The sequence below is a fragment of the Amia ocellicauda genome, chromosome 3 (assembly GCF_036373705.1).
Source record: "Amia ocellicauda isolate fAmiCal2 chromosome 3, fAmiCal2.hap1, whole genome shotgun sequence".
Lineage (NCBI taxonomy): Eukaryota > Metazoa > Chordata > Actinopteri > Amiiformes > Amiidae > Amia > Amia ocellicauda.
Window position 1 is genome coordinate 35,036,638 of NC_089852.1, and position 22,544 is coordinate 35,059,181.

Below are 22,544 nucleotides of genomic sequence, written 5' to 3' on the forward strand. Positions count from 1 at the left end.
ATGAAAGGATTTAGAACAAATGTGTGTGTGTGTGTGTGTGTGTGTGTGTGTGTGTGTAATATATATATATATATATATATATATATATATATATATATATATATATATATATATATACACACTCACCTAAAGGATTATTAGGAACACCTGTTCAATTTCTCATTAATGCAATTATCTAACCAACCAATCACATGGCAGTTGCTTCAATTCATTTAGGGGTGTGGTCCTGGTCAAGACAATCTCCTGAACTCCAAACTGAATGTCTGAATGGGAAAGAAAGGTGATTTAAGCAATTTTGAGCGTGGCATGGTTGTTGGTGCCAGACGGGCCGGTCTGAGTATTTCACAATCTGCTCAGTTACTGGGATTTTCACGCACAACCATTTCTAGGGTTTACAAAGAATGGTGTGAAAAGGGAAAAACATCCAGTATGCGGCAGTCCTTTGGGCGAAAATGCCTTGTTGATGCTAGAGGTCAGAGGAGAATGGGCCGACTGATTCAAGCTGATAGAAGAGCAACTTTGACAGAAATAACCACTCGTTACAACCGAGGTATGCAGCAAAGCATTTGTGAAGCCACAACACGTACAACCTTGAGGCGGATGGGCTACAACAGCAGAAGACCCCACCGGGTACCACTCATCTCCACTACAAATAGGAAAAAGAGACTACAATTTGCACAAGCTCACCAAAATTGGACAGTTGAAGACTGGAAAAATATTGCCTGGTCTGATGAGTCTCGATTTCTGTTGAGACATTCAGATGGTAGAGTCAGAATTTGGCGTAAACAGAATGAGAACATGGATCCATCATGCCTTGTTACCACTGTGCAGGCTGGTGGTGGTGGTGTAAGGGTGTGGGGGATGTTTTCTTGGCACACTTTAGGCCCCTTAGTGCCAATAGGGCATCGTTTAAATGCCACGGCCTACCTGAGCATTGTTTCTGACCATGTCCATCCCTTTATGACCACCATGTACCCATCCTCTGATGGCTACTTCCAGCAGGATAATGCACCATGTCACAAAGGTCGAATCATTTCAAATTGGTTTCTTGAACATGACAATGAGTTCACTGTACTAAACTGGCCCCCACAGTCTCAACCCAATAGAGCATCTTTGGGATGTGGTGGAACGGGAGCTTCGTGCCCTGGATGTGCATCCCACAAATCTCCATCAACTGCAAGATGCTATCCTATCAATATGGGCCAACATTTCTAAAGAATGCTTTCAGCACCTTGTTGAATCAATGCCACGTAGAATTAAGGCAGTTCTGAGGGCGAAAGGGGGTCAAACACAGTATTAGTATGGTGTTCCTAATAATCCTTTAGGTGAGTGTATATACACACACACACACACACACACACACATTTTAGATGTTTATTAAAACTCGTTAAGGCTACTTCTGTTTGCAGCTTGTGCTGTGATGAATGTCACCTTGGTGTTCTTCATCAAATAAAAGTACTGTATAATAGCCCTTCTGCCTCTGGTCTATATTGATTAGGCTGCTTGAACCACTTTGACAGTAAAGGCTCAAGAAAGGAAAGGACACTGTACTAAAAAACACAAAGCTAGTACAGAGAAAATAACCCTGACATCGGGTTGATGACTAATTCTGCATCACATGCAGGGAGAAAATAACCTGCCCTCCTGTGGTTTTGGGAGCCGATGGGGAACAACTTTGTTGCATTTTGAAATGCAAATCCAGAACATGTTTTATATATTTATTTGTTTATTTTACTTCCTTTGGGGCTGTGAGAAGTAAAACAAAACAAACAAAAAAAACAACCTGTGAACAACCTGGCATTATATACAGGACAGCACTATGGAGTCGGGCCACTACTAACCAAAGTCTTTCTTGCTTGGAGGCCCAAGTACACAACTGGTGTTCAAAACCTCCAGTGATCAGTAAAATGCGGTGTGGTTTGCTGCCATGGGAAGTTGGAGGAAGAAGTCTGAATGACAGACCAGTAAGGCTTTTGTGATGAGAAACGACTGGTGACCCAGGCTGGCAGTGCTGCATCAGATCTGTTGAACACTTGCAAGACACTTAGTAAGACACTGAGGATGCATAGTTGAGTGCAAGTCTTTTTAGCATTGTAATCAGGTGAGGTGCATTAATTCTTGAGGTATACTATGACCATACCTATATACGCTGCGTGTGCATGCGCTAGATGCATGTATAAATCTTACCACATTCATATATTCATAGCACTGCATGATGAAATCTACATATAAATGGTCTGCAAAGATGTTCCTGCTGTCTTTCTTCCGAGTCCATTTGACAGCAGAAGTAGTGAGCTGGTAGCAGCATTTACAAAACATTGAAAGAAAGAGGGAGAGAAGGGGCGGGGGGGGAGCAAACTCTGCTGTGATACTTCCATTTGGCACGATCCCCGCTGTTTTCCCCAGACTTACCAGAACATTGCCTCTGCAGTCCGCTCCCGAGATATCTGTGAAGCTGTGGAGCAGCGGTCTGCCATGCTAATGATGTGAGGAACAGGCTAAGCGTGACTCTGAGAGATGGAAATACCACTTGCACGCCTCCATGAAAGGACTGGGTTTTCATCCGCAAGCTTTACCTGCTGTGCCAAGCACCTGCTGGCAATAGCGCAGTTTCCCAGTGAAGCATGGGCCCAGGGTTTTCCTTGTTTTGTTTTTTTTGCACACATTATATATGACCACTCCACTCAAACATTTATTTATCAACCCCCTGCCTTTGAGAAAAAACAAAACAACTTTGATACAAAAAATGAGATGCAGACCTCCACTAGTAAGCCCCTTGTATTAATACCTCTCCTTACAGTTCAGATCTGTTTGGGATGCTTCAGGGACTAGGGATTCCTGAGGATGGGAGCTGGGGCGGGACATTTTTTTCCACACTTAAATATTCTCCTATGCAAACAGGAAATTGGGATATGTAGCACCCTCATTACAACGGGATCACCATGGAAACCCCTCCCCACAGTGTGAGGCGAAACGTTGCTTTTAGGCTACGAGATATTTGCATAAGTTGGAGGTTAATTTCTGAAGCTGTTGGCAGTAAATAATTTAAATGCAGAGCTTTCAGAGCGACTGTTTGCAACCCTCCTGGTATCACAGGATGGCACGCTAAATCAGGAGGAACACCGAAGATGTAGGATGGCATGTTAACAAGCAGAATAGGAAAGCTCTTAGCCAGTGCAGGTAACTGACTGAGTATTACTTTTAATATTTATCTCATCTTGCTTTAGACCTTTCTGACATTTGTCTCTTTAGCAAGCAAATATATTTGCTCTTCAGGAAAACAGCATATTTAGAATATATATATTTTTCTTTTCATATTTTTTTAAATCCCCCACAGCAGTTACGTTCACAGTATGTGTGCAGCATATAATAGGCTATATATTTTGTATTAGTACAAAAATGCATGATTTCTGTTTTGTGAGCAATGTTGGACTGAAATATTTGGCATCAATCACTTTTCCACATCAGGGTTTCCCCTCAAATTTAATAATTAACTGCAGGGCGAAGCAAAAACTGTTTTACTGTAATAGTTTTCAGGGAATATGCCTCTTATTAACCAGATTTACCTTTTCTTTTTGGGAGTCCACAGTTGACCAGACTTCCCATGACTAATTGCCCTGTGAAAAAGTAGTGGTTTGTATGTAAATATGAAAAATGTGAAGCATCTGTAATATTATTTCAGAGGAACAATACTTAAGGAAATGGTAAAAACCTTATTTACCGCACAGCCCAACATCCCCTCCTGTCCTGGCTGAATTGTTAGAAAGCAATGTATAGAGAAGAGATTCTGAAATCCATTTCCTTTCCATGCTATAAGGAAGTCACGTCTGAAGTCTAATTTAAAATCACTGACACTCTGCAGAGGGAGAAGAAAAGGACAACAAATGAACTGCTGTGAACAGCGGAGGAGCTAAATACACTGGCCACTGTATATGGATGAACACGTGGCAGCTTATGATATTTGTGTTTGAATTTGTAGCACACTTTACTGGTAGTTGTGTTTCAGAGAATGCAGTCAGTGAAGCCGGATGGGTTGAAGAGGAAAAGGCAAGACTGTTCCTAGCATTCGTCACTCCTGCGAACACACTGATGTGCTAGTGCTACATTCTGAGCTACTTTGTTGTTCGTGTGCGTCTCTGCTCATGCCGAATAGTCCAGACAGACGTGCCCATGGTAAACTGTCTGTCGTTTGCTTCATCTGCTTGGCGACCCTCCTCTGATCCTGTTCGAGCATGGAAAAAGAGGGACAAACAAGAAGTTGCGTGGTGGCAGGTGTCTGATCCGTGTGGTGTGCAACGGGACTGTCGGACAGCAAGGTGCCAATCTGGAGCTGCGGTCACAGCAGCCCACCCTGCGCCATGTTCTCTTATAGGACCCCAGCGACGAGGCTCACTAGCCGCCCGAACTGTGCAACTATGTTTTAACCAGGATCACCCAGAAACATTTAAAGAAGCAAAGCTTGTAGTGACCGCTGCTCTTTTGATGTGGAGAAGGTTTTCAAATTACCTCTGGGATAATGATTCCTTGCGATAATTCGGTATTAAAAATGTAAAGCGAAAAGTTATGAGGAGATAATTTTTCAGTTTCAGTCAAATCCGCTGCCAGATGTCCCTTTCGCCTAATGCGTAATGTATTCATTAAACACAGAAGGTTAAGGAATTGAATTCCTGGGGCAGAATATGGTTTGCTTCTTAATTTAGCTGTAGGGGAAGAGAGAGTGAGAGAGAGAGAGTGAGTCGTGGGGAGGGGGAGGGAAAACAATACATCTCAAATTGAATCCTTTGTCTTGCATACAGAAATCGAGATTAAAGAAATAGTGTAGAGGTTGCATGGTTGACTCTGTAACTTGATTCAGTACATGTCATTTCATGATTAACAACATAAATATCTTTTAAAAATGGTTCTATCACATTTTTCACTATCCACCTTCCTGTATATAAGCAATGTCATCAACAGTCACTGGTCTCTGCAATGAGCCGCCTGTTTGTTTTTGTATTAGTTTTTTTAAAGGCAATGATTCAAATCTAACATTGAAGACCAGGACAATCTAGTCTGTAATGAGAGCAATTGTTAATGAAACTTTGAAAACCAGTTTAATTTCTGCTCACTGAGAGCAAGAGCTGGCTACTGGAGTTCCAGCAAAGTAAATAACTAATTTTTCACAGTTGAACAGTTAATGCTAGTTTCAGTTTTTTTTTTTTTTTTTCCTCTCTCTCTCTCTCTCTCTCTCAACCTACAAACCGAAATGCATATTCAAAATTGTATCAACAAAAATAAACATGCATGAATTTCAAACATTGTACACGTATAGTTTTCCCTTAAGGAAAGAGTCAATGGCAAGCATCAAAGTCAGTTGTCATTTCATACAAACCAGCTTTTTGCCTTAAATTGCTTTGTCATGGAGCATCACCAGATTAAACCACACTGAAGTTATCTGTCTGGAACTGTTCCTTTTGTACTCTCTTTACTAAAATACTACATAACTACAAGGTTGACTTGATTTGACCTCCATTAGCAGTACAGGTCACCTACCAGGCTGCTGTCACAAAAGTCCTAGCAACTGGGAATAGTCTATCAAGAAAACCTGGCTCTGTTTTTGTTGTATATAACAATTGTACACCTCAGTTCATACAGGGAAAGAAGAATCTGGAATGTCTTTTTAATTGTTAACTAGTAGTGTAATCTGAGTATGCCATTTAAGGTGGCGCATATTTATTTATTTATGTTTCAAACCATAGCAAGATTAAAACAAAAGCAGCATGAAAGAAGCCAGGCAGGTACTATTTCGCCTTTTAAAAATGCTAATTTGGATACTCCGCTTGCATCTCTGCAGTGGTACGTCTGAGGTAATCCTCAGACTGAATTCACATGCAGAACCTCAACTACTGGCGCTGTCGCACTGCTTCTGTCATTGTGTCAAAGCCACAACACTCTCCTCTCAGGCATGAATTCAGAGTTCCCCTAATGGCAAGTTAATTCGTGCACTCGGGAACAAAAACAAAAAAGAATAGAAATACCAAATGAATTGGTTTATTGTACTGAAGGGTTTGCTGATGCATAGAAAGTTTGTATTTATTTTTAAATCCCTCCTCTTTTCTGTTGATGAGACCTAATATCAGGATAAGTTTATTTAAGTATATCTGTGTACAGGATTGACGGTTTGGGCATTTTAACACTCCTGGACACTGTGACCTGGGGCTGCTGTGTAATCAACTACTTTGCTTCAGTGAAAAATGTTACCGGCTTACAGCCTGTTGTGAAAATATTACGCTCAGCCCTTCCATAATTTGGTCAAGAGAATGAGCATCATAATAGTCTGACATGCAGTATTTATGGGTCCCACTACATGCTGACTCAGCAGGCTTGGCTGGTTTAACCAATGTAATATTTCAAGGTCTCGTTTTATTAACACCCCATGGGGGGAGCTCTTCTTCTCTGTCCCGAGAATACGAAAATGTGTACTCTAATTCACCGAGCAAAATGACAGAGTCGCAGAGTACTGAGAGAGAGAGAGGGTTTGTATGTATGTGTGTGTGTGTGTGTGTGTACACTTGAGATGCAAAAAGCACACAACTCATGCTCTTTTCCTCTGAAAAGCAAATTTTCAGTTGAGGCATAAATGAGTGGCTTAAAATCCAGCCAGCTGCTTAACAAAATTTCACGCTGCGAAGGGGCTTTGCTCCATGAAGCCATTGGCTGCTCGAGAATGTCGCAGTGACGTTATGCAGAGATGGAAGATTTGTTTTCCCCTCTTTGACACATTTGCCTTAATGATGTCTTAATTTTTCCTGGGAACATCTGCCTGGTAAGGAAAAAGAGAAATGTGACCTTTAACGGATGGAGCCGACCGTTAAGCTGGGTGAGATGAGTGTTTCCTGCTGAAACAGTGCTCTAATTATGATGCTGGACAGTGTAAAACAAGATGAAGGGGCACTTTAGATTAGTATCGACAGCTTTGCTAGAACTGCAATCTGGGGAAATGTACTTTACAGCATATCGGCTCAGTTAGCAGTTAAGTTCAGCACTTTTCGCAGTAAAGATGCCAGAAATAAGTTATTTCAAGGGATGTTTTTTTAGAGTAATGTGCCTTTGTTTTTCCAACCCCAAAGCATTGGGACACTGCAATCCATTGGTACATGCTTAAGCATCTGTTTGGTTAATTTGCAACCCATGGCTGTTGTATTAAGGTTTGAACAAGAAAAACTGGTGCTTGTCAACTGTGTGGAGTGCAGCATGTTCAAATAAATATCAGGCCTCATCCTACTCAGTGAATTTTGAGTACTTGCTTCCATTACCATGCCAAAATAACACAACAACCTGTCTTCATTTTCATTTTCACCTTTTTGACAATAGGTAAGCTACCTTGAGTTCCCCCCTCCCCCAGTAGAGTTGAATTGAGAATATGACCTTCAAGTGTGTTCTGAAGTACTCCTTTACTATGCAGAGATCTTTACTGTTCATTGTAAACCTTATCTAGTGCGGTGTATGGGAATGTGGGGAAGACTATCGTTTATTCCATTTCAAATACGTTTTGAAAGCGAATTTAACGTTTATTACAGGCTGTGGTGTCTGATGGTTCTCTGAGAATGTAAATGGCCACTTCAGTATCTTTGTTGGCGTATGTGTCAATTTGTATGCCAATGGCAGTCTTCCACTACAGTTGACCTCCTGTTAATGATCTCCAGTCTATTCTGTACAGCTCTGTGTATCCACTTCACTGGGAGCTCAGACAGGTAGTGATGCTGAAGAACCAATATTCTGTATGATCAACACATCAAGTTTCACCATGGATATTCTTCCTTTCATTGGGATTAAAAATGTATTTATGCATTTTGTTTATTTAATCCACTTTACATGGAATATTTATATTGGGACACAGTGCGTGGTATAGTTCGGAATGGATTCTGTATAAGAAAGGACTGGCTCCCCCTTCTGGAGCCCGCATCCCCCAGCAGACTCAGACTACAGCTACCAACCTCTGCACCTGTCAGCCCAGCCGATAAGCTTCACCTGAGAGCTCTGATCGCGAACCTGATAATAGATCAACGCCCCCCTTGCTACATTGCAGTGTACTGTAAGGGAACTGCAATAGGGCATCTGTGGAGTTTTGTGAGAGCAGAGAGATTGAGTGTGTTGTTCGGTTACCTGGCTTCACCCCCCCTAACCTGGACAGGACCCCGGCCTTGATTTACACCTTAAGGCCTTCGGTTCACCCTGAATATGATAATTATATATGTACACGGGAACACAGCATTTGTAAATTACCAAACAGTATTTAAATGCATTTGACATGTTGGAAACTTTCTAATTTAAATACAAATGTGTAATTTGATTATTCAGATACTAAGTGAAATGCAAAGAGATGTGGATACAAAAATGCAAGTCTGATGTGGAGCCAATCCTAGTGATATCATAAGCACTGGTCATGACTGCACACATTTGCATCTGAATTACTCCTTTCGTTCCTCTGAGCAGTTTTCCCAAGTGGATTGTTAGTGTGATTAAAAGGGGGAAACAATAATTTTATTTTTATTTTCAAATGAAATGCTGTGTCTGTTCCTTTGCATTTATCAGCACTTCAGACTGATGCAGAAATTGTGTGGGCACCGTTGCATAGTTGGATGGCCTAGAAAGTAGCATTTTTATTAATTGTTTATGTATCTGCGTGGACTTCTATCTTTTGTGTTGTGCATCTGTTTCTTTCCAGAGAAAGTGTTTCAAATGGCCTGCTTCTAAAGGCATTTGAAGCCACAGTGCTCTACACATACAATAACATTTTAAATCAAACTTAGAAGAAAAACTTGGCTTCTAAGGTGGTTTGTTGTATAATGAGCAATTGTGAACAGAGGAGTAAATGCAATGAGTTCTGAGGTGTTGATTTTTATTTATTTTTTGATTGTTTGTAATGCTTAATTTCATATTTCAGGAAGCTAAACCAACAGAACCTACGAAGAAAAAGAATGAAGTGCACACAAAGTTCAGAGAAGCGAAGAAAGTCCTTAAGAGGAACTTCAAGGTCAACACAAAGATTGTCTTCACAGAAGATGGAGAGGTTTGTCCTCAACCTTTTCTTTATTTATGAATTTCTTGGTTTCATCTGGCATTGGATTACTTTGGCCAACAATTTGTTCTTGTGGTTTTTTTCAAGGATGAAATTAGGCTTGACATTCCTGTGGCTTTGTATGGTAAAGAATAGAAGGCACACTTAACAAAGTGTTCAGATGCCACAGCAATGTTAGTTGTATTTTTCCATCTAGTCTATTATTCCGTAGTGATGTCATTTTCTTGTTCACCATTACTTTTGTTGCTTTAAAGTGTCTGTATCGGGCAACAGTGTTTGTGTCTCTTTAGTGACGTGCATGATGGGGATTGTAATTGTTTGTGACACCAAACCCGTACCCAGAGCTCAACGCTTTATAGAATTAGAATTTTAAAACGGAAATGCACAATCGACTACAAACTTAAAAGTAATCATTAATGACAATTAATTAATAATGATTAAAAAATACATAAATGCAGCTTGTTTAGCGCTCTGAATGTCCTTCTGAAGACAAAAACGCAAAACTGTTAATCTCTGAGACCAAAACATTGCTCCCAGAGTTTTATTTTAATTACACTTTGTCACACACCCCTGCACACCGTCTTGAGTCCCAGGTGTCTGGAGTTGATTATCTAATTTCCCCCAGGCGACATAACCCATCTGAACTGATTGTGTCACAGAGCTAGACAGCTAGGGTTTTCTCTTTCTTTCTTTATTTTTTATTAAGACTGGCACTATGACAAAAGACCAACCAAATGCCACTGGTGTTCCAGCAGTGATTTCCTGAAGAAACAGTGAAATGGATGTCTGGGGAACATTCACCGCCCGCTCTGGACTCCCCCCCCCCCTGCCACATGTAGCTCTGTATGGATAAATACTTCCTTTTTTCATGGCCAACATGAGCAGAAGAAGCTTAATCTTGCTAAATTATCAGGTGATTTTAGAACAACTGCTACATGTCTGGACAATAGTTGTCTCTAGAGAATCCCTTGGCTTGCCATGTCTTGATATATCCATTTATTCTAGTCCCCTGCTCTGTTTTGACCACAATTAATACATGAGGATTTGTGTACGGCATGTTTTTAATATTCTCACACTCTTTTTTTCTACGCCAGTGTTTCCCACAGGGCGTTTATTTGTATTAATAGCAATATTAACATCCCTTATTCTTGCAATCCCCATTTGTCACTCTCTCATGTCCAGTACTGACCAAATGGGTTTCCAGATTTATTGATTTAAAGCAGCAACAGATCCCTTAATTTTCAATGCAGACCATTTTCCGTTTCATCAACACTAAATCCTCAGGGATATTGCTCAAGAACGTGGAATTTCATTTGGGGTGTGGGTGTATCGTTGCAGGGAAATCAACCAATCTGACTTTTTAATTATTTATTTGTAATTCTGTTTTAAGGTAGGCATGTCTTTATTTGGAATCGCTGTGGTGCGCGGCCGTGTTTTGCCCATGCTCCTGCAGAGGAAGCCTGGGGGGCTACGCGAGTGTTGTCATGTGTTCCCCACTCTCCTCCCCCAGATGGTGCAGCAGTGGCCCCCAGTGCAGAAGTCAGCTTTGCAGCAGGACAAGGAGGGGGAGGAGGAGGAAGAGGAGGATGCAGCTGCCGGCATCAATGTGGATAAGGCCCGACAGCGGCTGCAGGCAGAGGACAAGCTGGACAAAGAAGAGTACAGGAGAAAAGTGAAAGAGAAGCACAGGGTAAGCTGGCACTGTTTCTGTGTAGTCCTCTTTCCTTCAGACAAACACCTGTGCCCCCCCACCCCGAATGTTTATTTTCCACTGTAATCTTTTGCTTTACACCATGGGAGACACGACACCAGCGAACCTGTTTCAGCGGGATGCACAGTGAACGCTGCCGTTCGCCTGGCTCGTAGAGTATTTAGCGATGTTAATGAAAATATTATTAACTTCTCTCTAGGGATTGCTGAAATTAATTTGCGCAGTAATTACCTCTTTTATATTTTGAAAAGCTTGTGTTTAAGTCATAAAAATACAAACCACATTTACATTCAAGTGGTGTTACTTCTTTGTCAGTCATTAAAATGCGGAGATTCCCAAACCCTTCAGATGAAGGAGGAGAGGACCACACTTTCCACAGTCACCGCAGCAACCTGTGCTCTAGAGGACAGGGCCAGGTTTACAGTTAGCATCCAAAATACACATCCCGGTGGATCCCGGGGTTTGGATGACATGGAATGATTCATCGTAGTTGTATAGGTCATATTTAATAACTGTAGTCATTCTTGAAGTCTGTATGTCTTTTGACTTAACAAGGAGGCTATGTGGAAGTTCAGTGGTTATAGAGAAGACCTGGTCCTGCCAATTGCCTCTCTGTGTTTCACCGTGAATTAAATGTAAAACTGAGTGGGTGGAGCAGCAGCTGTCCGTGCAGCGTTCTGGTTATTGTCTCAAAAGATAAATGACAGTGTTGAGTAATTATGTAAAAAGTAAAATGACTTTAGTCTGTTGCTTAAAAGTACAATAAATAAAGTTATTTCTATAAAGAATCTGCTGAAGCCATGTTAGGAATAATGTCCATCAAAAACTCATATTAAACAACACTTAACACTGTCCAGTTAAGAAGGCTATGAATCGACAATCCTCATAATACAGTATAGTACAAACTTAGAAATGCACACATGAATGCCCATACACACGCACATGTATGCGTGCCTATATGAATAATTCAAGCTGAAACTGGTAGAAGTTGCCAAAGGAAGCAGCGTTCCTCAGGGTCCACGCTTCTTAAATCTTCTTGAACATTCCAGGTATTCGCTGATTCTTTTTGACAGCTGCCAAAAGGTGACAGCTTAAGGGCCGCTCCACCGTGACTGATCACATCTCGAACCCAGCGTAACTGTTTAATCTGTTATTGAAACTTCTTACCTGTGGCATAATCTATGTATCTTTGACTTTGCTCTCCAAAAAATAAATTAAACTGCCATCCTCTGTAATATCTGATGCCGTGGTCCAATTAAGCTGCAAGTTTAAACTTGGACTTTTCCACAACCAAATCCACCAAAGGCAGTGAGCATCACTGGCACAGGAGACAATTCTCTGATTAAGTGATGCTTAGGTGACATATAATGACCTAAGGCCCTATAGACATTAACAATGGAGTTATTACTGCCTAATGGTTTTATATGCTGCATATAATGATCGCCGCAGAGCATTTCAAGGCTACACTATAGGAGCACAATGATACATAAGAAACATAAGAAAGTTTACAAATGAGAGGAGGCCATTCGACCCATCGTGCTCGTTTGGTGTCCATTAATAACTAAGTGATGCAAGGATCCTATCCAGTCTATTTTTAAATGTTCCCAAATTTTCAGGTTCAACCACATCGCTGGGGAGTTTGTTCAGATTGTGACAACTTTCTGTGTGAAGAAGTGTCTCCTGTTTTCCGTTTTGAATGCCTTGAAGCCTAATTTCCATGTGTGTCCCTGCTGACCTGAAAAAGTTCCTCTGGTTTGATGTGGTCGATGCCCTTCATGATTTTGAAGACTTGAATCAAGTCCCCACAGTCTCCTCTGTTCCAGGGTGAAAAGGTTCAGTTCCCTCAGTCTCTCAGTAGGACTTTCCCTTCAGACCTGGAATAAGTCTGGTTGCTCTCCTCTGAACTGCCCCTAGAGCAGCGATATCTTTCTTGAAGTGTGGAGCCCAGAACTGTCCACAGTATCCAGATGAGCTCTAACTAGCGCATTGTACAGTCTGAACATTACTGCCCTTGTTCTCAATTCTACACTTTTGACAATATACCCTAACATCCTGTTTGCCTTTTTTATTGCTTCCCCACATTGTTTGGATGGAGAAAGTGAGGAGTCCACATAGACTCCTAGGTCTTTCTCATGCGTTACTTAATCTAGTTCTGTTCCTCCCATAGTGTAATTATAGTGGACATTTTTGTTACCTGCATGTATTACCTTGCACTTGTCCACATTGAATTTCATCTGCCAGGTGTCGGCCCACAACTGAATATTATCTAAGTCCCTCTGAATAGCCTGTGCTGCTGAGATTGTATCTGCTGAGCCGCCTATTTTAGTATCATCTGCAAATTTGACAAGTTTGCTAACTATCCCAGAGTCCAGATCATTAATATAGATTAGAAAAAGCAAAGGCCCTAGTACTGATCCCTGTGGAACTCCACTAACAACCTCACTCCAGTTAGAAGCAACTCCTCTAATCGACACCCTCTGTTTCCTATACATCAACCATCAACAATAAGACCATAGTTCAGTGCTGTTTTAACTTTAGTCCATCTGCATCTTTCATCTCACAGCTTTCCATAAGGAATCTAGTCTTCTGGGTTTCATCAAGAGAGTCCCTTGATTTGTCACTGCCTGTACGTCATCTAGGGCTGTGTGATATGTGTGGGATAGAAAAACATCTATCGTTTCATATTATCGTTTATTTCATTGTCGCAAATCCCACTCTTTACAGCAATATTTTTTGTCATTTGGACGACGCTTTGCGTTCTTCCTGGTTCTTCCACACGTGCTGGATACAGGCAAGAAATTTGCATTCAGAAACACAAACAAATATAGAGGAGAGTGAACTTGACACAGAATAACCAAAATAACCAAAAGATACTTTAATGCACAAGCACACATGTTCCTACCCGTTCTCGTCACTGGGCTAAACTTGATCTGCAAGCACCCCCAACAATATGCCATCGCACCCCCCACCCCCACAAATTTAAATGTATATAATTTGTATAAAATTAAAGAAAAACAGAGTTTGTTTGCATTTTAATAAATTGGAAAGGAATGCAAACAGATGCTGAAAGTTTTGGGTATGGGTTATATACATATATATGTAATGTGTGTGTGTATGTGTATATGTGTATGTGTGTGTGTGTATGTATGTATATATATATATATATATATATATATATGTATGTGTGTGTATATATATAAATAATATGTATGTATGTATATATATGTGTGTATATATATATAAATGTATATACATATATATGTACAGTGAGGGGAAAAAAGTATTTGATTCCCTGCTGATTTTGTACGTTTTCCCACTGACAAAGAAATGATCAGTCTATAATTTTAATGGTAGGTGTATTTTAACAGTGAGAGACAGAATAACAACAACAAATTCCAGAAAAAAAGTTATAAATTGATTTGCATGTTAATTAGGGGAATAAGTATTTGATCCCCTATCAATCAGCAAGATTTCTGGCTCCCAGGTGTCTTTTATACAGGTAACGAGCTGAGATTAGGAGCATCTCTTAAAGGGAGTGCTCCTAATCTCAGCTCGTTACCTGTATAAAAGACACCTGTCCACAGAAGCAATCAATCAATCAGATTCCACACTCTCCACCATGGCCAAGACCAAAGAGCTGTCCAAGGATGTCAGGGACAAGATTGTAGACCTACACAAGGCTGGAATGGGCTACAAGACCATCGCCAAGCAGCTTCTAGTGCACAATAATTAAGTAGTTACTTAAATGATTGGCAATTCTATTTAAAAAAAAACCTAAAATATAGATATAATAAATCATCCAATTACATCGATTTCTGCAGGGTTTGTGAAGAAAGGTGGTCGCGTTCTTGTAGTGCAGGATCCAGCCCATCCCACTGGTGGAGCTGTGCAGATCTGTGCAAATCTGTGGAAATTTGCCTTACACGAACACTATCGGCGTTTTTTGATCAGATGCGTCTCATGTCAGACAGCGCAGTCTCAAGCAGCCGGCGCAGCAATTGTGGGATTCGAGAACATGATCCAGTTTATTGGTAGCTGAATTCTATGACTCAATGACACAGTAAATAGTAAATTATTCAAAACTTTAAAATACCGATATTGAAGGTATAGTAAAATTCCAAACCGGTCCGTAAATTAATACCGGTATATCGTTTTTTACTTATTTAATGATTAATGAAATACTTGTAGTTTGAATGTATTTGGTCATTTTTGTAGCTTGATTGGATAAAAACAAGAAATATCGAGATATATATCGTGCATCACCCAAACTTCTAAAAATATCGAGATATTATTTTTGTCATATCGCCCAGCCCTAACGTCATCCTGTGCAGATTGTGCTTTGGAAGTACAATTGTTTGCTCAATTGTTTGTTGGTACTTCAAAGGCACAGCATGGGGACATCAGTTTTCACATGGAATTTCTTCTGAGATGTTAATTTCAAAGGAACATTTTGATTCCTCTTTAGAAGGGCTATGTAACTGCCTAATGATGAAATTTGTGTCAACAGAAGATCTCAAAATTCTGTTGGGTTGAACAGTCACCCCTCTGAGTTTAGCTTATATTAAACATAGGATACATTTAGCACCTCCTTTAATATGCTCACCTTGAGGATGTTAATGTTATATTTTTCAAGTATCAGATTAACAAAATCTGATACATTTTAGCAAAATTTAAGGCCTTTGATTTGATAATTTCTCTATTGTTTTCTAAAAGATCCTTCCCACAGACTCTGGCATACATTTTTACACTTACCACAATTATCATGAGTTCATGCCCAATATATCTTCCTCATACTGTTTTTTTTTTTTTTTAATCTTTTTAAATTCTTTGAATGTTTTTATTTTATTTTATTATAAATAGGCCACCATTATAAGACCAAGCACTTAACTAATGTGATGCTGGTGGGATTATTCAACATCTTGATTTAAAATTCATCAGATAGCATTTTGTATTTTTTTATTTTTTTTGACAGCTTCTTAGTTATTATTTCTGACTTTGTTACAGTTTCCATGGCAACTTGGTTATTCGTTAATTACTTTTTGGATTTCATGTTGTGGTAGCCGCAATGCTTTCAATATGTCGATTTGCACTGATGCGCTGTCATTCAGTGGCATCAGAGCTGTAAGCAATCAATCTTTTTTTAATGTTATTTTAATACTTTCAATTCGTAACTCTGGAACTTCTGTTTTATTTTGCCTTTATGTTAAAGTGTACATTTGTGTTGAATTTGCCTAGTAATGTGCTCTCTCACATTTATTGTGTTGATTTGTTCAAGGGCCTTTGGCGGTTCAAAATGTTTGCCTGTTTTGCAATATGCATGGCACAGGGCATCTTTCCCGTTGGATTTAGCTGCTGTCCAACTGTCCAGGTGGTGGTGTTTGTATGCTGCACGTACAACACACTGTTTTTGTGTTTTGTAATGTCCAGTGTAGGAAGAGCTGCAAGAGAAAGGTGACTGTAGTGTAGACACTGTTTTTGTTTACTTTACTTTAACCTCGATACCTGATGTGTTAAAGAATTCTTGAGGATGTTGTGGCAGATCGTTTTTTTGTTTTTATTATCATCTGGTTTATAAAGAAAAAAGCATTTCAATGAACATTATTAATACAACAATATCCTAAAGCACTTCTCTGCAGTCAAGGCCCTGTCAGGAGCATTCAGGCTGCTGTTCCAGTGAAAGTGGCTCATGGGGCTCACACATATATATATATATATATATATATATATATATATATATATATATATATATATACACACATATATATATATATATATATATATATATACATATACACACACATTATATATATATATATATATATATACACTCACCTAAAGGATTATTAGGAACACCTGTTCAATTTCTCATTAATGCAATTATCTAACCAACCAATCACATGGCAGTTGCTTCAATGCATTTAGGGGTGTGGTCCTGGTCAAGACAATCTCCTGAACTCCAAACTGAATGTCTGAATGGGAAAGAAAGGTGATTTAAGCAATTTTGAGCGTGGCATGGTTGTTGGTGCCAGACGGGCCGGTCTGAGTATTTCACAATCTGCTCAGTTACTGGGATTTTCACGCACAACCATTTCTAGGGTTTACAAAGAATGGTGTGAAAAGGGAAAAACATCCAGTATGCGGCAGTCCTGTGGGCGAAAATGCCTTGTTGATGCTAGAGGTCAGAGGAGAATGGGCCGACTGATTCAAGCTGATAGAAGAGCAACTTTGACTGAAATAACCACTCGTTACAACCGAGGTATGCAGCAAAGCATTTTTTGAAGCCACAACACGTACAACCTTGAGGCGGATGGGCTACAACAGCAGAAGACCCCACCGGGTACCACTCATCTCCACTACAAATAGGAAAATGAGGCTACAATTTGCACAAGCTCACCAAAATTGGACAGTTGAAGACTGGAAAAATGTTGCCTGGTCTGATGAGTCTCGATTTCTGTTGAGACATTCAGATGGTAGAGTCAGAATTTGGCGTAAACAGAATGAGAACATGGATCCATCATGCCTTGTTACCACTGTGCAGGCTGGTGGTGGTGGTGTAATGGTGTGGGGGATGTTTTCTTGGCACACTTTAGGCCCCTTAGTGCCAATTGGGCATCGTTTAAATGCCACGGCCTACCTGAGCATTGTTTCTGACCATGTCCATCCCTTTATGACCACCATGTACCCATCCTCTGATGGCTACTTCCAGCAGGATAATGCACCATGTCACAAAGGTCGAATCATTTCAAATTGGTTTCTTGAACATGACAATGAGTTCACTGTACTAAACTGGCCCCCACACTCACCAGATCTCAACCCAATAGAGCATCTTTGGGATGTGGTGGAACGGGAGCTTCGTGCCCTGGATGTGCATCCCACAAATCTCCATCAACTGCAAGATGCTATCCTATCAATATGGGCCAACATTTCTAAAGAATGCTTTCAGCACCTTGTTGAATCAATGCCACGTAGAATTAAGGCAGTTCTGAAGGCGAAAGGGGGTCAAACACAGTATTAGTATGGTGTTCCTAATAATAATAATAATAATATATACACACACACACACACACATATATATATATATTCATTTGACTCGCAGTTTATACATGGGGATAATAGTAAATAGCATTTTCTTAGATTTATTCTAACTTATTTATATTAATTTTGAATTTCCATTTTATATATATATATATATATATATATAATCTAATATGTGTATGTATTTGTTTGGACCTCTGGACTGACAGAGCAGATATATAGACCAAATGTGGTTCAAGCATCCTCTAAATAACGGGTGCTGTGGGGTCATCCACATGTTTTCACACTGCGCATCCACAGAGCAAATAGTAGGGTGGTGCATTGAATGGAGGACTTTTGCTCTGAACTCTGCCAGTCCCTTCACAGTGGTCCAGTGAGAGAGGGTCAGTGCTTTGTGGCAAGCTTAGACAACCCAGGCAGCACTTGACCAGTAGTACCTGGACTACAGTACCTAAAGCTGTGCCCTGGGTGGAGGTAGTCTGATTTAAAAAATTAAGTAATGGGCTTCAGGTTGCATGGTCAGGGTGGCATGACTTAATTCAGCTGTTTAATGGAAGGAAGGAAAGAGGACTGGTACCAGTGAGGGATTCTGAAGCGATGTTTCTGATGGCTATGTTGAAACGAGATGAGCATATCTCACCTGCCCACTCTCGTGTGCCTATTCATTGTTTTTTTTTTTTTTTTTGTTACTCTCTGCTACCATTTTGACATCATCAGTAGGTGACTTTGAGACTTTGAATGGCAAGCTAGAGGGTTTAAGCATGCTGAAGGAGGGATGGCATTTTACAACATTTTCTCTGGGGTAAGGTTACGCTGTGTGCAGTTTATGCAAAATAGACACACCCCCACCCTTCTCCACCTTCATTTCTCATTATCCTTTTTCTCTGGTGTGGAAACAAAAACAAAATGCAAATTGTGAAATACAAAATCTGAAAGAACTGAGCATCATAGCCTCAATCTGCTGGTTTCATTAATTGCCTGTGGGCATAACATTGATGTGTGAAATTCATATTCTAGTTAAAGCTGCTGGCTTAATTGATAAAATACAGCCTTTCACTCCTGATTCATTTCCACTAAGAGGGATATTCATACACCGTCTGAAGGCTAATGGAAGCAGGAGGCATTATTAATGACAAAATTACACATTCGCTTGTTAATTTTTCAGCATGGCTTGGAACAATGGATAATCCACCAAGCAGTCCTAGAAATTCATCATGTTAATTGTCCAGGCATTTATTGAGACGATGAAAAGCTCTTTGTTTTGTCTAAAAATGTGATTATATTTGGTATAATTAATACAAATTATGTGTGTGTGGTGTGGTGGCGGGGTGGCAAGGGTGAACACCTCTCTCAAATTGCCCACCTCCTGCTCCCCCCAAACTTTAATCTTGGCTTAATAGTAAAAAAATAATTAGCTCTGCAGTTAAATGCCTTCTCCTTTACAGTAAAGCATTCAGCATTTTTAATTATTCTACCTTGATATTCCTTGTTTTCAGGTAGGTGGCAATTTGACTGTAAAAGGCAATTAAAACCTTTTATCTCTGTAGGCTTGCTTTGAGGTGCATGTCCATTATCCACAGACATGGTGGGTGGTCATTTGCTGAGAAATATTGTTGCTGCCTCTGTTCTGATTATGACACTGCCTGACGAGTGCCTGAGGGTGGGTGTTTTTCTCCATCGAAGAGAGAAGCCCAGATGTTTGATGCGTTGGCTCAGCACTGGCCAGTTCGGCTCTTTGTCTAAGACATTGCTGATAGACTGTTGTAGTCCTATTCTCCAGTGTCAGAGCCAGATAATGGCTGTTTAAAACTTGCATGAAGGACCTTTGCATATGCTTTAAAAGTCAATTACAATTCCATATTATAAAACAGTTTTAAATGAGAGGAGCTATTTAAAAATGTATTAAATTCACAGGGGTGTAATTATCTGCGATGAGTCAGTTCTCACTAGCTGTTAAAAATTAGTTACACAGAAAACTGACTTAATTAAATCTGAGGTAAAGTAATCAATGTGAAAAGAATGCCTTTGCACCTTAGATCTGTTCCCCATTGTCTCTCCACATAAACAATGGTGCAATTCCCAAACAGGATTTACTGGAAAAATATATTTTAATTTATATTTCAACACATTCTCTATTGCTGGATTTTCACCTAGAAAAAAAATAAAATAAAAACTCGAATAACTTTTCAGAAAAAACCCAGAAGAAAATTCACCCATTTGTGTGGCTGTACTAAGGTGATAATTATGCAAAACAAATTTTAATGCAAAAGGATTTTCTCTGCATTGGAGGAACTGAATGTCCTGAATCCAATGTAAACCAAAGGCAATCTCTTCATCCCGAAATGCATATGGACGTACTTGTTACGTATTGAAAAATGTAATGCTTAAATGCAGTGTGTGTGATTGATTAAGGGGGGATCCTGGTATTAGAAACCTGTATGTGACGCTTGCCGTGCAATCAGAAAATTTAAAATTCAATGTTCTAGATTTAATCCCATTCCCCTGTCCCCAGAAAATGAAAAAAACAAACCAACCAAAATAAATAAATAAAATAAAGCCAACTAGTGGCCCTTACTCTGCCCTGGTCCATATTCTCCTGGTCATCTGCGGACCTCGATCTGGTCTCTGTGCACGGCTCCCTGGCTGCTGCTGCAATCTGTCTTTGGATTTACATATTTTGATTGTTTCATGGCTGACTGGTTTTAGCTAACATTGAAAATGAAATATCTGGGGTTAACCCAGTGAGACTGGAACGAACAATACTAATACTTGCAGTTCATTTGGAAAACAAATCAGAAACAACTGCTTATTCATTGTTTTTGGGCTTGCATGAGGGATAGAGCCGAGAGCTCTGAAGGACGTGAGCTTATCTTCTCCACCGTTTGATGCCCAGGCATTGAGAGTGCGCCTTTATTTATTTTTTGATGAAGCCTCCCCCTTTAGGAAAAAAAAAGTTTGCAATTTTAGTTTGTATGCTTTGTTGTTTTTTTATATGCTTTTGTTCATCCCTGTAACCTTTACAATGACTTGTTTGCTGCTTTGTTCCTTAGTTGGATGGCCAAATGTAATCTTCACTTGAGGCTGGAGCAGCACTGATGTTTTTGATCTTTCTTTCGATTTTTTTTATTTTTTGAGGTTTATTTTTCTTCAACATTTTCTTTCCCTTTAACTTGAGCTGATATTTGAGCAAGCCATTGGCAAGCTTAAGGACAGTCCTGTCATTTCTTTCATCCTCAAGTGAATCGCAGAATGATTCAATTTAATCTGAAACTCCAGGTCTGCCAAGGATGAAAATGCATAATCAGTTTGGGGAAATGGTGAAAATGATAACATATGCCAGGTCTTGAGGGGTATAGTACCATGTCCTGTCAAAAATGATAATTTCTCTTCTTTCTTTTCAAATCTTTTTAATAGGAGAGAAGGCTTAAAGAAAAAGCAGCTAGAAGAGAGGCCAGCAAGCGACAGAAAGAGGTAAGTCAGCCTGTGTTTTTGCTCTTCCTTCTCAGGGAGAGAGAGAGTTCATATACAGTGTCACTCTCCATCAGCACTGATAGAGGGACCGGAGGAGAGCTGTTGCAGCTTTGTGATGCGCTACACAGACTACACACGCGTACTCACACACACTACTGCTCCTGGAACAAAACCAAATAGTTTTACACCCTCAGCTCTGCCTTCACAGAGGCATATCAACTTCAAACGTGGGTATATATTTAATGTCAATAAACATCCTTTTTTTTTGTTTGTTTGTTCTATGAAATAAGAGCCATCTAATGCACAGCTGAAGGTGTCAGATATTCTCTGGAAAGTAACAGAGACTTTCTTTCACGTTTACAAAATAGTGACTCCTACACATCTTTCCTGGTTCCATGAACGGTTCAGATAAGTTTAATTTCTACAGTTTTTTTCACATTTTCCTTTTTTTTTTTGGAAGATTTTCTAAAAGTCAGTCTGTTCAGTTTGTGTGTTAGGAGACTTGGGCATTACGGTGAGTACACTTAAGCACTGTCATAAATTAGCTTGCAGAAGTGGCTGCTCCCTCCAGTGCTTATAATCCCAGGGCCTTGTTACACTCCTAATCGGCATTTTGCCAAAGCACAATTCCAGCAATAAACTTTGTTTTTGCTTGTGTGTAGCCCAGATGAACACACCAGTCATGACATTTTTACCTATTTTTTCCCACATACAAATGAACTATTTCCCAGTTGCCAAAAACTGACTATACTGTAATGCAGTGATTTCCTGGGTGCGGGTAAAGAGCTGAACAAGTGAAAAGTCAAGTTGACATGCACGAAATCCACGAGGGGATCTGGGCCCTGCTGAAATCACATTGGATAAACAGATTCCTTTTGCATCGACCTATATCTCGGTGAATCAACTTTTTCCACACTGACGCACATTAAAAATAAACTGCGGTTGTGACTCATGAGAGTGGAAATCGGTTCTCTGTCATTGGATTAATCCTATCATGGCCAATCAGAATAGAGGATTGTCGTGTCGTGCCGCTTCTCCTTAGTTTCAGAACAAAATACACAGCAGGTGATAATTACCGTAAAACAAAAACATGCAAATGACTTGTGGCTCCAAAATGTCAATGAGTGAAAAATTAGCTCTTCAGGAATCTCTGCTGCAATATTTTTGAAAGGCCTTAACAAAACAATAAATGGCATTATCAAAAAAAAAAAAACAATGACATTGCGCAGTTCCACATCAACCGCATCTGAGGCAAACATCTCATGA

The 22,544-nt window shown here is 39.9% G+C and overlaps 1 protein-coding gene across 1 annotated transcript in view; it reads left to right on the forward strand.

The window, feature by feature from the left end:
• Window positions 1-22,544, forward strand: part of ddx10 (DEAD (Asp-Glu-Ala-Asp) box polypeptide 10) — a 122,871-nt gene that overhangs the window by 53,982 nt on the left and 46,345 nt on the right. Inside the window, exons 14-16 of the mRNA XM_066699182.1 lie at window positions 8,927-9,052; window positions 10,572-10,751; window positions 21,222-21,278. Coding sequence (XP_066555279.1) covers window positions 8,927-9,052; window positions 10,572-10,751; window positions 21,222-21,278 — 363 coding nt within the window. The remainder of the gene's footprint in view (window positions 1-8,926; window positions 9,053-10,571; window positions 10,752-21,221; window positions 21,279-22,544) is intronic.